Below are 14,597 nucleotides of genomic sequence, written 5' to 3' on the forward strand. Positions count from 1 at the left end.
GTTGGAAAGCCACCTCCTTAGAGTGCATTACCTCTTTGAGGGACGGTTTCCTAACTAGAGACGTTGCTATTTATAAGGAGAGGATAAAGTCCCGTAGTAATTCATTCTAAAACCAGTGAGCCGGTTTCTAATTATTCGGAAGTGCCCTGTGTCGACCATCAATGGTTAGTGCCGATTTTACCCCCAACAGGGGCTGGTTTTGCATGATAGAATAGCCGCCTCATATGAATTAAATGAAAAAAAGAAAATCTACCAAAAAGTCAAGCTAGCTGCGAAATTGCCTTTTGCTCGAGGAAAATGATAAATGCGCCCCTTTTCATCACATGGGACACCCAGCAGCAGTGCACGTGGCAATCTAATCCGATGAATCCTTCTGACTTGAAGTACATCAACCCCTCTACAATAATTGATACACTGCAGTTGGGTGTCCCAATTGATGAAAAGGGGCGCATTTATCATTTCCCTTGCCAAATTGCCCAGTATAGTAGTATCCAACGTTCCAAGTCGCTACGTGTATCCGCATCACGTTGAGTCTCGACCTAGTCGATTTGAGAAAAAGAAAAAGGGATAATTACATTTACACTCCCTCTAGTGTCTGACACATCCACTTCAACCCCTATAGTTTAAAAAGTGACAAAGACATCCCCTCTAGTTTCGTTTTGTTTAAGGTTTGCCCCCTCAGCTGAAGGTTCGTCCATAGATTGAAGGGTTAGGATGATCCGATGGAGCTGATTCTTTGGGCACACCCTATCTATGTCAGGACCCATCAATTGAACGCTTTGGATCATCCAAATAATGTGGGCCCATACCTGAATCCAAAGCGTTTGGTAGTGTTTGGATTCGGGTATGGGCCCACATTATTTGGATGATCCAAAGCGTTCATTTGATGGGTCCTGACATAGATAGGGTGTGCCCAAAAAATCAGCTCCATCGGATCATCCTAACCCTTCAATCTATGGACGAACCTTCAGCTGAGGGGGCAAACCTTAAACAAAACGAAACTAGAAGGGATGTCTTTGTCACTTTTTAAACTACAGGGGTTGAAGTGGATGTGTCAGAAACTAGAGGGGGGTGTAAATGTAATTATCCCAAAGAAAAAAGACGAGAGAGAAACAATAAACTACAGTGGCATTGACCGCTCCGTAAGCTTTAGAATGATAAAAATGAAACGAAAGCCAAAATACACAGTGGCATTGACGTAGTTGTAGTACAAAGCAAGGACTATTTTAGGTGAAAGCTACCAATCGAAAGAGATGCTTTGGGAAAAAGAAAGTGGAAAAAGAAAGTAGGGGTATTGTGGGAAAGGGAGTGGTTTCTTCCGTATTAGACGACTCAAAAAGCTCCCAACCATTTCCAAGCCTAGTTCCAAAGCTTTGTCCGAACCTAAAACCTCGGGGTTCGCCTCGTCTTTTACACACGACACTGGTTAGATTGGGAGAGAGAGAGATCGAAAAAAAACCTGTTAGTGGGAACAGAGAAGCGAAGATCGCGGACTCAAGGACGAAAAAGAGGTCCGATTTTAGGCGGCGCACCCCTTCTTATCCCACGCATCATTTCACTTCACCACCATTTTGCTTCCTTCATTTTCCAGTTTCAGAGAGCTCCGAATCTGTCACTTCAATGGCATCTCAAAATCCCCCACAAAAGCTTCTATTAATTCAGCTGTAGCTCTCGTCCTTCGTTTCTCTTTCTTTGTGTCTTTTCTGTCCCTTCTCATTCCTTTTTCTCGTAATTCCAGATCTCTTGATTCTCACAGTCGAAAGGCGATCTCATATTTTGCTTCTTTTTAGGTCTCTCTCTTCTTCTTTTTTGTTAGTTTTAGGGTTAGAAAATGTGAAGGATGCTCTGAATCATGGCGAGCAATGGCGGAGGAAATATAAACAGAAGCGGTGGGGCGTCCATTAGCGCTGCAGCAACGGCTATTGGCACTGCGGAGGCGAGATTTCCACCACCGCAGGAAAGGGTATGTTTTCTTCATCTATGCATTCTGAGGAACATGCTTTCGTTGAATATTGTAATTTATTTAGAATTTATGCATTTGCTCATGGAAGATAGTGGTGTGGTTTTTGGAGGGTTGATGCTTGCTACATTAGATCTAGGAGGTCATTATTCGATGGGATCTAGTAGAGATTAGAGGTTAATGCACATAATACTGTGAGAAAAAAGAAGAGAAGGGTTTGGATGGGGGTGGTGCTGCGCGGAGAAGGGTCAATTGTGTGCAGTTGATTCTGAGTTACTAGATGGATGGGATTGGCAATAGAATGTTGAGATTGAGAGAATCAGATTATTTGGTTTTCTCTAGTTTTAGTTGTGTGGCTCTTGTCTCTTTTTTGGGCTAAAGTTAGGTTTCCTGCCACTGGAGTTGTTGGATGGCATTTTGCCAACATGTCTGATTTTCTTGGAATTTGCCATCGGGTTCAATCCCCATTTGTTTGACCCACAGCTGTATGTTCGTTACTTGTCTGATCGGCCGTATTTTATCTAAAATCTGGTATTTCAATATGAAAATGAACTGATTTCTTCAGCAGAATTGAGGTGTAACGGCGACAAAGGGTCAGAATTTAGTAAAGATGTGATTTTTCTACTTCACTGTTTTGTATCCGGGTTGAAACCGCATACATCAGTTGGGCTTTAGGTTTTCTCGTTTCTTTTTATTTTGAATGATTTTTCTCATTTCTTTTTATTTGGTGGTTCTCATCGTTTTCAAGGACTGATTTTGTTTTGAGTTGTATCTCTATTGAAAATTGAAAGTTCCTCTTGGCCCAGCCACGAGGTTGTGGGTTAAATCCCAGCTTATGGATCAAAATTGTGTGTGCGTTTGGTAATTGCTGTTTCTATTGTCGATATTTGCTTATATTATATGTATTAAGCATGCATTTTTGACAAATCTACAAAGGGGAAGATATCCGAGATTTCTTGGTCTGCATTACTTCCTGCTAACTGGACTGTATTTTGCCTTTCACCTTTTTTCTGCAAGGATATCTGGAATAAAGCAAGTCACCACAACGTTGCTGCACAAAGTACTATCCAATTAAGCTACAGCCTTGATTTTCCTTATTCGGGAATACAGAAATCATGATTATTACGTTTATTAAAGGGCTTGAAATTATGATAATTTCATGCTAGTAGAAAAATATTAAATCTAGTTGCTAAATAATGACCTAAGTGCTGGTTCCACTCTGAAATCCTTTGATTCCACAGTTTTATGGGTATGAAACTTGCCTCTTGTACCTTCTCTTTTGATGCTCATTAGCATAGGATTAGCTTGTATTTTTCTTTGGCTAATCATGTAGGGTAGTTTAGGTATTTGTGTCTTGTTTCATATTCTTTTAGTCATTTGTCCAAATTGGGGGTAGTTTTGGAAATATGAAGGTGTAATGGGCTATAAAAGCCAAATTCATCTCATTTTGTCATTTAGTTTTTTTTTTTACATTGTATTTGGAACCTGAAATTCGGGGACTTGTACTTTCGGTTGGAAGGAGATTTTTCTCCTTGGAGAATTCTCTTGAGGAATTTCATTTTGAGAGAGAAAGGCTTGCAAGTTGAATATTTGATATTTCAGCCGTCCTGTTCTCTCTCCAGACCTAATCTCCTTGTGGATGAGTGGATCAAGGAATTCAGTGTCCAATTCTACATTTGGCGTCTCCTCGCCTCATGAATTTTCTTTTCTGTGAAAAGATCAAGCATGAAATCAAGATTCTGCTCATGCGTCTTACTGGATCTAATGTTTGGATCTAATGTTTCTATCGTAGAGACACCAAGAAGAACACAGGGAAATGTAATCTGCCATGGATGATACCAAGAAATAGAATCTTTGTGGTTGCTCTTTGATATGTAAGTGGATTCTATCCCTCTGATTTCAATTCTTGGTTAAATGGCACAAGATTCCATTCATGTAACAGCAAGTTCTGAATACTAAGCTTAATACTGTGATTTACTTCATATGTTCATTCTCTGATTGAGTCAATCAGTTCTGGATTTTGTCACTTGGCTCTTTTCCTTTCGACTTGGATTCTGCATCTTTTGGGTTTAGAAATTTAAATGAGGTGCTTTGGGACAGAACCGAGAATTGTTGCATTAGAATTTAATTGAACTTATGAGATGAAACTCCCTTGAATTGTGATGGAAATTTAGAGTGAAACAATTGATCTGTCCATCGCTACTGTGCATGTTGATTCCACTGTGATCATTCCATCTAAAAGTGTTGAATCTCCATGCCTGTCAAGCGATTTCATTTGCTATTTGGTTTCTCTTGGATCTGATTGTTATCATCAAGATTTCTGCTCAGTTAAATGTTGACACATACGATCGGTTTTTCAAGATGTTAAAGATGATCAAAATGCCTTTGAGGCAAGTGGAGTTTTGCCTTGACTGTTGTTGATCTTGGTTGGTAGGAGGAGACATGATAATTCCAGGAACTGTTTGGACGGCATTTTAATCAGCCATTGAGCATCGGTTTATACTGTCCCTTCCATGTGCGTGTGCTCTGGTAGGACATTTGCAATCCTAAAGACTATTGTTGGATTGTTTTTTGTGCTACTTAGGATACTATCCTCAATGCTCCCAATTTCCAGGAATTAGTCACTTCAACGATCTTGGATAGACAATCCTAAAGACTATTGTTGGATTTTTTTTTTGTGCTACTTAGGATACTGTCCTCAACGCCTCCTATTTCCGGGAATTAGTCACTTCAACGATCTTTGATGGTAAGGGTTTCCTAAGGTCTTCAACATACCTGCATTAATGAAAACATGGACAAACACACTATGGGTATGAGGAATGTTTTGGTAATCAGTTGACAGAGGGTGCTGTTCACCAAATTCCTTGTAACCAATTATGGTAGTTTCTATTGGAAGTTCAAAAGAGATAGCACTGTTTTTTTTTTTTAAAAGATGACTATATATTACTAATGATGAAAATTACAAGCCAGGGACAAGTTGTCACCATCAAGTATTACATCAGAAGCATAGAACAACAAAAAGAATACATCCAAAACTACCCATTAACATCCTCCAAATGAAAGTCGGGTATGATTATAGCGGTCGATTCCAAGAATGCCCCCTCTTTTGCCAATTGATCAGCTAGGTTATTTGCCGACCTCCTTCGATGGGAAATTTGGGGGCAAATCATACGAATCCAGTCCCTAATTTCTGGAATAGAGATAGCACTTGCCCTTTGAATTCCCAAGAAGTCACTACTATCAGTGGTTTGGAAACTGAGAGGTTGCACTCTTGAAGTAGGAAAGAAGTTGGACTGTTCTGATCAACTACGGTTCCTTAAATTTCAGGCTTTTGCATCCATCCCTTCTTTCTCCAGCTTACCCTGTATCATCTTTCCACTCCATTCCCCACTCGTTGCAGCTCTAGCATCTCTTCTTTCTTTCAGTGATTATTTCTCTTCAGCATACCATTTAATTAATTTTCTTTTCAATGATCTGCCTTCCCTTTTGTCTCTCAAGTTGAATGGTCTCAGTATATGGTTTATGATCCAATTCCAAAAGACCCATCAAGGGATTATGTAAGCTTAATGATCAGTTAGAGTTAGAGTAGAACTTTACTTTATCTGAGTGGACATAGCATGGTTCTATAAATACATAAGGGGATGGATTTTAGTAGTATAATTGAATGAGATTTTCAGTTCTCGTTTGCTTGTTTGTCATTTTCTTTGAATTGGTCTGAGTTCTGTTATTTATTTCTTTCTTATCTGCATGTTTTCTACTTGTGTTCAGTCTTATACATGGGTGCATCTAGTGATTTTGGAAGCCGTATCACCATGATATTGTTGGCTTTTCATGGATGGTTTATAGGAGGTTCGGTATCAAACCAACAGAATGAAGCCTCTGCGACTGTAGAAGTTTCAAAACAGCAAGAGTATGTCTGGAGAGAAGAGTTCCTAAAATTTTGTTGTGCAGCTGAGCGAGGATTCCAAGATTTATGGAGATTGATCGGAAAACTTGCCACTAGAATTCAAAGAATGAAGATAACCAACACTGCAACAGTTGTACTCAATCCCTTCCAGCCTGACATCCAATTGGGCCTTCAATTACTCGGACCCTGTTTCTAATTCATATCCTATATGATTGAATGTAGAGAGGGTTGGGTGTCAAATTAGAAGTTGTTGTAATTGTCAACAATAAGTCCGGTTCAACTTCGACAAGAATCGAACATCCGAAAGGTGAGTGGAGACGACATGTCATTGTTTAAGTGAATCGCCTTATGGCTTATGAAAGTGAGCCTTGATTATAGTATACATCAAGGTTCTGAAAATCAGAATCGTATCGTAAATCGTAAGAGGGGTCCAATCGTAAATCGTAAGAGTTTTTCAGATTTATATGTAAAAATCAGAAAAATAAATAAAAAATAGGAAAAATTATAAATGACAATAAAAAGAGTAATTATCAATTTTCCATTCAAAACCATTAAAATAAATAACATGAAATGCTTGATAACCACTTAACCGATTGTCATAAGTAAAATTAATTAACCATTCATTACCAAAATGCCAAAATCCATTTATTCTCTCTATAATGTCTCAAAAACAACTTTAAAGTCTCACACATCAACCACAAAACGCATGAAACATATGATACTTTAAAGTCTCACACATCAACCACAAAACGAAACTTGAAGCATATCATGATTGTATAAAATATAGATCGTGGATGTCGTCGATCCCATCCACATCCTCATCATCATCTTCGTCATCGGCATCGGTAGTTCCTCCCTCAATGTTAACACCCTCATCTTCATCATCTGTGTCGGGAGCAGAGCCAAATTCTTCTTCTTCATCTTGCAATTAGCGCTTGTCCTTCCTTTTGTTGAGGTGTCTAACGCCTGTTACATTTACATGAATGAATATCAATAAATCATGTCTTTATTACTAAGAAAAGAAATTATAAATAGCTTACGTCTTTTCTTTTGTTGAGGCGCATGACTGGAGCCAGCGCCCTTCTCATCTCCTGCAACTTCCTCCACAAAACATTCACCCACATCCAGCCAAGTCGTGTCTTTAGGAAGCACATGTCCATCTCTTTCCGTTATCCACTCATCGTCCGAGTACATGTCAGATAACGAAATATGATCAAATCATTTGTTGTCCCTCCTTTTTGAATTGCGAACTCGAAGTTGAAGATTATATTTTACAAATACAAGTGCATTCAACCTCTTTTGTTTGAGTCGGTTTTTTCTTTTTGAATGTATTTAAAATAAAAAAGTTAATAATAAAAATTAAAGGAATACAAATAAAAAAATATGAATAAAAAAATTAGACTTACTAATATTTACCTGCTCAAATGTGCTCCAACTGCTCATAAAAAAAAAAAAATGTGATCCAGTTGTGCACGCAATAGCTAGCACTACACGTCAGGCTTTCAATTCGAATTGCAAACTTTTGCAACTCAGGACATTCATCTCCAAAGGTGTCCCACCATAAACCTATTTTTTCAAAAAATAATTATGATAATTTCTAAATAATAAGATAAGAATTTAAGTAAATTTTACTTAAAGAATTTACCTGGTAGCTTTTCTTTCCTCATTAACTTTGTCATTTCCCCGTCCAAAGAGACCCTCTACTTTCCTGAACTTATCCATTTGGTTATGAATTAGCACCATCTCTTTTGAACTTGGAACCATTCTTTCTAAGCAATCCAATAGCCCCACCTTAATTTCAATATCCACGCCATTTGAGTCCTCATACTGAAACCGCAGATTTAAAAAGTAACCCGCTGCGTGCAAGGGCCTATGAAGTTGCATGTCCCAATGTTCATCAATGATATGCCAAATTTGCTCATATTTCTTCTTTATGTGGCCCAAATTATTTGCAATGGCCTCTTTGGCTCGGTCCATAGCCTCATAAATGTACCCAATGGCAGGCCTCTCATCTGAATCCACTAAGCGTAGAACTTTCACCAAAGGGGATGTGCATTTCAAATAATAATACACACTAGGCCAAAATGTGGAATCGCCCAACACAATTTCGCGTATCTTGCTCCTATCGGCTTTTTTGGAATATGGGCTTTTTTGCCAATCATCCGAGGCAAACATCTGCATCAAGCCCGCCTTTCTCTCTCTTAGACTCTTCAATGTCAGGAAGCACATTGCAAAATGTGTCACAGCTGGCCTTTTCAATTCCCCTTTCAAAATCAAAACCGAAACCCTAAATAGCAATCCACATCCAAAGCCCTAAAAGGCATACAAAGTTACAAACCCTAATTATAAAAGGCATCGCCTCTTAGTCGAATCTGTGAGAGAGAAGAAGAGGAGTTGGAGCCGGAGGCCGGAGGTGAAGAAGAGGTCAAGAGGCCGAAGGGGAAGCTCAATAATTTTTTTCTGATCCATGGTGGTTACTCTTGTCTTCCCAGCTCAAGATCACAAGGGAGATGATATCTCCTATTTAGATAGCTCGGATACCTATTGGTGCATGGTAGCAGAAGCTCTAATACCACTTTGATGTAGGGTGCGCGGTACGGGTTAAGAGTTTGGGAAAGAAGAGTTAGGATTTGGAGGTTAAGAACATGACCACAAGAGTTTAGTGAAGGCTAATCATTAGGGTGAAAGGTATGAGAAAGTGGGCTGATGGAGGGATGGCACTTCTTTGGCTATTTCTCTTTTGCTTGTTTTGATTCTTGCCATTCAAAAAGCTTTTGTTCATTGGCTGTTTCTCTTTTGCTTGTTTTAATTCTTGTCATTCAAAAAGCTTTTCTTCTTTAGCTGTTTCTCTTTCGCTTGTTTTAATTCTTGCCATTCAAAAAAGAAAAATTGAAACTTCTTGTTGCCAATAAATGTCATGCCGTGTCATTTTTTATTTTATTCTAGCGATATGATAGTAACTATTAATCATTTTATTAAACAAAAAACTATTGAAAATATTTTTTTTATAATGGTGTATATATTTGTATCATACCGTTATTATTTGTTTATTATTCAACTAACATTTATCTGAACCATTTTCTTAAACAGATTATATAAGATGTTCATGTTGGATGAATAATATTTCTTTAACTGTCAAAAGGAAATTGCTTGACTATTCTCTGTAATACATTTTATATCCAAATAAAAAGATACCCACATACCAGAAGCATGAACAGAAAGTGTTATGTTGGAGGTTAATGAGACTTGGGATTAGTCCCTTAATCAGTGGCATATGATATGATTTTCTATTCTTAACACTTTTAATTTTTTATATTACTGTTTTTTTTTTTTTTAAGTTTTATATTACTGTTAGTGGTCACAGGGTGTTCTTACGTTATAATATCATACAGTAAATAATAGAGGTATGAGAAATTTGTTGTGTACATACTACATTCTCCAAGAAATATTAGGTCTCCAATTGTGCAGCCAATTGATTATTTGTTTAAAATTTCCGTAATTTACATAAGGAAAAGACTTTCAGAACTGGGCAGAAAAACAAAGGCCTAAATTAACAAACTACCCTTGATTAAGGGTGAAGTTTTTTTTTTTTTCGTCTCAAAAAAAAAAAAAAAAGGGTGAAGTTTTTTAATGATGCCATCTCTATTAAGGCCCTTGCTAGCGACCGCATGGGACAATGGCTGGCAGGGGTCTCTCCTCCTGGCCAATACTGCGTCGGACAAAAGTCCGTCCAGAAATGCATGGTTTGCCGGCTGCTGGAAAACTGATCGAAAAATCAACATTAGATTTTAGATAATTTTTCCGGCGGTCAGTGGACCACCTTTCTCCGGCTTAGGCTTTTCTCAGATGCAGTATTAGCCTGGAGGAGAGACTGGTTGGCATTGGTTGCATTCGGCCGCCAGAGATTGCAAGGTATCTTTTTGAAAATTTACATTGAAATAAGGCTAATTTTTCCATTTTGTTAAAAAACTGACTTGGCTCGACGATTTACGCTCTGTTTCTTGTCTCATGCATGTGTCATGATACCAAGGACCTTTTTTTCCTTTTTTTTTCGGAAATGGGCTCCTGTTTTGCTTGTAGTTCTCTTTTCATAATATTACATGATTGCGCAGTGGGTTATGCTTTTTAGAAGTAGATTATATCTGTTCCTCACATGTATCTATCATGCGCTTCCTTGGCATGATATCACAAATAATTGTCAAATGGGAATCTAAAATGTCGAAACCAGGCCACAAAAAGATTGCCTTGAGTATTTTTTATTGATCTTGGTTTCTGATGTTTTAAACTTTAGGTTTCGTAATGATGGACAACAGGCTGATATGTCTCAGAGATCATGTTTCCTTATCAGCCTAGCTGGTGTTTGTAGAATATTGGTTGGATGATTCTTAAGCTTCCTGGTAATTATGTTGCTGACACCTAAAGGGTGGTGCTAAATAAACCTTTAGTCTACTTAACCCTTCTATGTACTTGTATTTCCTGAATTTTAGGGAAATAGTTGGTTGGACGTTGGATACCTGTTTTAAGGAAGTGTTTAAAGAACTGAAAACTGTTCCTCTTGGTAATTGCATTGCCTAAGAGAGCTTTGCATGAGATACTTTAGAACAGTGAACTGAAACCTCAGAAAAAAGAAATCATAATTCTTCAAATTACCTGGGTAGACCATGTGCTATTGTGAACAAACTATTATAGCTGGTGCACGTTAAGTGTGCGATTCTGTTTTCATTTAACACTCAGCTCAACTCAACTCAACAAAGCCTTTGTCCCAAACTAGTTGGGGTCGGCTAAATGAATCCTTTAGAAAAAATTCATGAAGAAGGTAAAAGGAATCTACCCGGCTCTAATCCTTGTTCTGGTTGGGTTTTTCTACGTGGATCATTTTCTTCCATTCCATCCTATCCAAGGTCATGTTCTTTGTTATTTTCCTAGCTATCAAGTCTTTCCTCACTGTTTCTACCCAAGTTGTTTTCGGTCTGACCCTATCTCTTTTTACTCCATCAATTTGGCACGAGTCGCCTCTTCTCACCGGAGCATCCAAAGGCAAAATAAAAATAAAAAAGCGTTCTGATGGATTTTATCTATTTTTCAATGTGATTGGCACATAGGTACTTGTATAAAATTTAACAAAATAGTACATGCTTATCTATTTTGGCAGCAGAGGAGATGGGGTGGTTGCTGGGGTGGGTTTTCATGCTTTGGATCACAGAAGGGAGGAAAACGTATTGTTCCCGCTTCTCGCATACCGGATGGAAACAGTAACGGACCTCAGCCTGTTGGGTTATCTAACCAAACTATAACACTTACACTCTCTCTTCTTGCTCCACCATCCTCCCCAGCCTCCTTCACAAATTCTGCCCTCCCCTCAACAGCTCAATCACCCAGTTGTTTTTTGTCATTGTCTGCCAATTCTCCTGGGGGTCCATCAACCATGTTTACTACAGGTCCATATGCCCATGAAACTCAACTGGTCTCTCCACCTGTTTTTTCAACCTTTACAACAGAGCCATCTACTGCTCCTCTCACTCCTCCACCGGAGTTAGCTCACCCTACCACTCCCTCATCCCCAGATGTGCCTTTTGCTCAGTTTCTTTCCTCTTCCATGGATCTTAAAAATACTGGCAAAGAGAATGGCATGCCCTTCATGTCAGCACGTTATGGTACTACAAGTGACCTTCAAGCAACATATCCTCTTTATCCTGGAAGCCCTGCAAGCAGTCTCCTTTCACCAGTATCAGGAACCTTCAGCGATGGCAAGTCATCACCTTTTCCTGAACGTGATTTCCCCAAGAATAGTTCCTCTAAGTTATTTGGGCTCGACAATGCTACCTCCAGAAATTTCATGCTGTCACCAGATTGCAGTTTCTTTTGCCCTGCAACCTCTCCACAATTTTATCTAGACCAGGCCCAGCAGTCTTATTCATCCTATCCTCATTGTGGAGGGAGGCTAAGTCTTTCCAGGGAAGCCGATGCCTACTCCAATGGCGGAAATGCGTACCAAAATAGGCAAAATAAAACATGCAAAACAGATGTAGATGAAATTGAAGCTTACAGAGCATCCTTTGGATTCAGTGCTGATGAAATTATTAGTACTCCTCACTATGTGGAGATCTCTGACGTATTAGAGGACTCCTTTACCATGATTCCTTTTGCCTCCAATAAACCACGCATGGAAGAATGTGCAATGTCTGAAATGCCAAATGGAGGAGAGAAAATGCGGATGGCACAGCCAAACTTGCTGGACCCCAAAGGCATGATTTCGGCCCTTAACCACATTGTTAAGGGATCTGAGGGTAAAGTGCAGGAAAACAACTACTGTGATGGAACTTCAGGTGATTCATCTTATTGACATGATTTTTATTTACAACCAAGTGCTTCAGTGTACAAAAGTGCAGTGTCTGAAGGTTATAAAATGTAGTAAGGGTATATCTATTAAAACTCGGTTATAATTTATATTCATCATTGCCTCAAATCATGAATTTGTAAGCAATCTGGAAACTTGATGCCCCATGCTTCAAATTACAATGCCGAGCAGTTTTCAAGGATATAAACGCCTCTGGATTGCTTGCATTTTAGTATCTGAGGCAAACCAGGATGAATATTATTTACCTTTAGGCCATCTTTGGCAGCCATGAAACTTTTTTGATGGAATATTTAGCTTGCCAAGTGTTTAAAGGGGGGTAGGTGACTGGGAGAGAGAAATAACTGAGAGGGCATGAGAAAGGAGATGGTGCGACGTGGCTGAAAAAATTGAAAACAAAAACCTATTTTGAGTAGAGTTTTTATTTTCCCTATTTTTTTCCTCCACTTCTCACACTCACTCATGCTCTCTCAATTCTTCTCCGCTCGCACCCTCTCCTTGCCCTTATCCCACTACTTGATAAACCAAGATTCTATACTTCACAATAACCATTCCTTTTATTTGCCTCAGATCCTGTATCATGTAAGCCATCTGGGAATGTTTTCGTGTCAAAGGATCCCAATGACCATGTACAGAACAGTGAAGATCAACTCATTGCAAAAGTGGGCAACATCAAAGTGGGCAAGAGAAATCGTTCATCAGGCATAATATCAGTCTCAGATGCCGAAGTTGATTATAGAAGAGGAAGGAGCATCAACGAAAGGAATGGAGATCTTGCATGGTGTTAAATTTTAACAAAATGGGTTTGCCTACCTTAACTAATTATCAGTGTATAACTGTACTAATTTGCAATTATATATTTGCATTCTCGGATGTTGATAATCTGTTTGGGGTTTCTCTCTGAGTGGTGTAATGTTCTAACTTAATCTGTTTAAGTGTATTTTTCGCTAAGCTCTGATTTCTGATGATCTGTTGATACGTGACATGCTATTTGTAATTCCAGATGTGTGTCTGTATTTGATCTCACTTTCATCTTAGGAAAACAAATTTCTCCATGCACAATTGGAAACAGGATTTTGCATGCTTGAATGCTTGTGTTCTGTTCTTGCCATTTACTCTAATCAATCACATGTGAGTGTATCAGGTTTAAGGTGGCAATACCAGTTCCTTTTTAGTTTTTAATATTGATATTGGCACTACCAGGTTTTAATAATTGCACAAACCAGCTTGTCTTTTTCTCTTGTTGGTTGGCTTCTATAAAAGCTTTTTAAGAACGGTAATAACCTTTCACAGCTGTTTAAATAATAAAGGACGAGATGAGTTAGCTGAATTATAGATGAATTATAAAAACATGGTGCTGCCAATATCATTAGCCTATACCTATTTGAAAAGATTGCCACTATTTTAAACATTATAAAAACCATTTCTATCAACATTAATAATGGAAAAACTAGGAAGGCATTAAACAAACCCCCGGTCATTTTAAACCTTATGAAGGTAGATTTGCCTCAGATACCTTATAAATGCAATATTCTTTGTAGCTATTATCGTATAAATTTAAGATTTTCTAGTTAACAAACCGGAGGTCATTTTAAATCTTATGAAGGCAGATTTCCCTCCCTTATAAACACAATTTCCTTTGTAGCCATTATCATATTATGTATAAATTTAAGTTTTTCCTTGTTATTAGACACGACATAAATGTAAATTTTCATAGTTGTTACCTATTTTACATTAGCATCTCCCTAAGCAAAGACCCAGATTTGTAAAAAGGGGTTACGGTCAGGTCTTCCGATGCGACACTTTACTTTTAAAATTGGACGTCTAATGACAGAACCCTAAATATAGATTAATCTAAATCTAAGTCTAAATGTGGTCATTGTTTATCTAAAATCCTTTTAATAAAACCCTAATTATGGATTAATCTAAATCTGAGTGGCAATGTAGGCCACCCTATTATATCTCATGAGAGAACTCCTACAGTCGTCGTATACCCAACTAGTCACAGATCCAGCAAGAAAAATTTAATAAAAGACAACACAAATACAGGACTCCAAAAAATCACGTCTACACAAAAAATGTCAGTAGATACACATACAGCGTAATAGGGCCACCAAAGAATCCAACCAGAACACAAAACGATGGTAGAAATCCGTGCGAGGAAGCTGATAAGTATGCTACCCTTTGGGGGCACTCATTGGAAGCTCTTGGGTCGATCTTGTGGCAATGTTTTTGAGAGAGGGATATTTCTCTTCCCCTTCATCGGGGCTGTTCTCCACGGGGATAGATATCCTTGGATGAGCTGTTCCAAGGATTGACTAACCTGGTTGAATAGTTCTAACTTGGTTAAGCATAAAATAAAGACCTGCTTGCTA

General features: G+C 38.4%; 1 protein-coding gene across 2 annotated transcripts; it reads left to right on the forward strand.

Annotated features, from left to right (window-relative positions):
- Nucleotides 1-1,377: 1,377 nt before the first annotated feature.
- LOC143854685 (uncharacterized protein At1g76660-like) lies at nucleotides 1,378-13,311 on the forward strand. 2 transcript variants are annotated; one of them, XM_077364782.1, is made up of 3 exons: nucleotides 1,378-1,963; nucleotides 11,023-12,193; nucleotides 12,793-13,311. In XM_077364782.1, exons 1-3 carry the CDS (start codon nucleotides 1,853-1,855, stop codon nucleotides 13,008-13,010), a joined length of 1,500 nt encoding a protein of 499 aa, XP_077220897.1. In that variant the 5' UTR covers nucleotides 1,378-1,852; the 3' UTR covers nucleotides 13,011-13,311. The 2 variants fall into 2 exon arrangements, with proteins under 2 accessions (XP_077220897.1, XP_077220888.1); XM_077364773.1 differs by having other exon boundaries at nucleotides 1,379-1,963; nucleotides 11,020-12,193.
- The last annotated feature ends 1,286 nt before the right edge of the window (nucleotides 13,312-14,597 follow it).

This window comes from Tasmannia lanceolata, unplaced genomic scaffold (assembly GCF_043159265.1).
Source record: "Tasmannia lanceolata isolate RefF3 unplaced genomic scaffold, GAP_Taslan_0.1 ptg000003l, whole genome shotgun sequence".
Lineage (NCBI taxonomy): Eukaryota > Viridiplantae > Streptophyta > Magnoliopsida > Canellales > Winteraceae > Tasmannia > Tasmannia lanceolata.

Coding starts and splice junctions, on each gene's coding strand:
- LOC143854685 (XM_077364773.1), top strand. CDS start 1,853: ATGGCGAGCAATGGCGGAGGAAATATAAACAGAAGCGGTGGGGCGTCC. Junction 1,964..11,019: donor TTCCACCACCGCAGGAAAGG/GTATGTTTTCTT, acceptor CTATTTTGGCAG/CAGAGGAGATGGGGTGGTTG. Junction 12,194..12,792: donor CTACTGTGATGGAACTTCAG/GTGATTCATCTT, acceptor TATTTGCCTCAG/ATCCTGTATCATGTAAGCCA.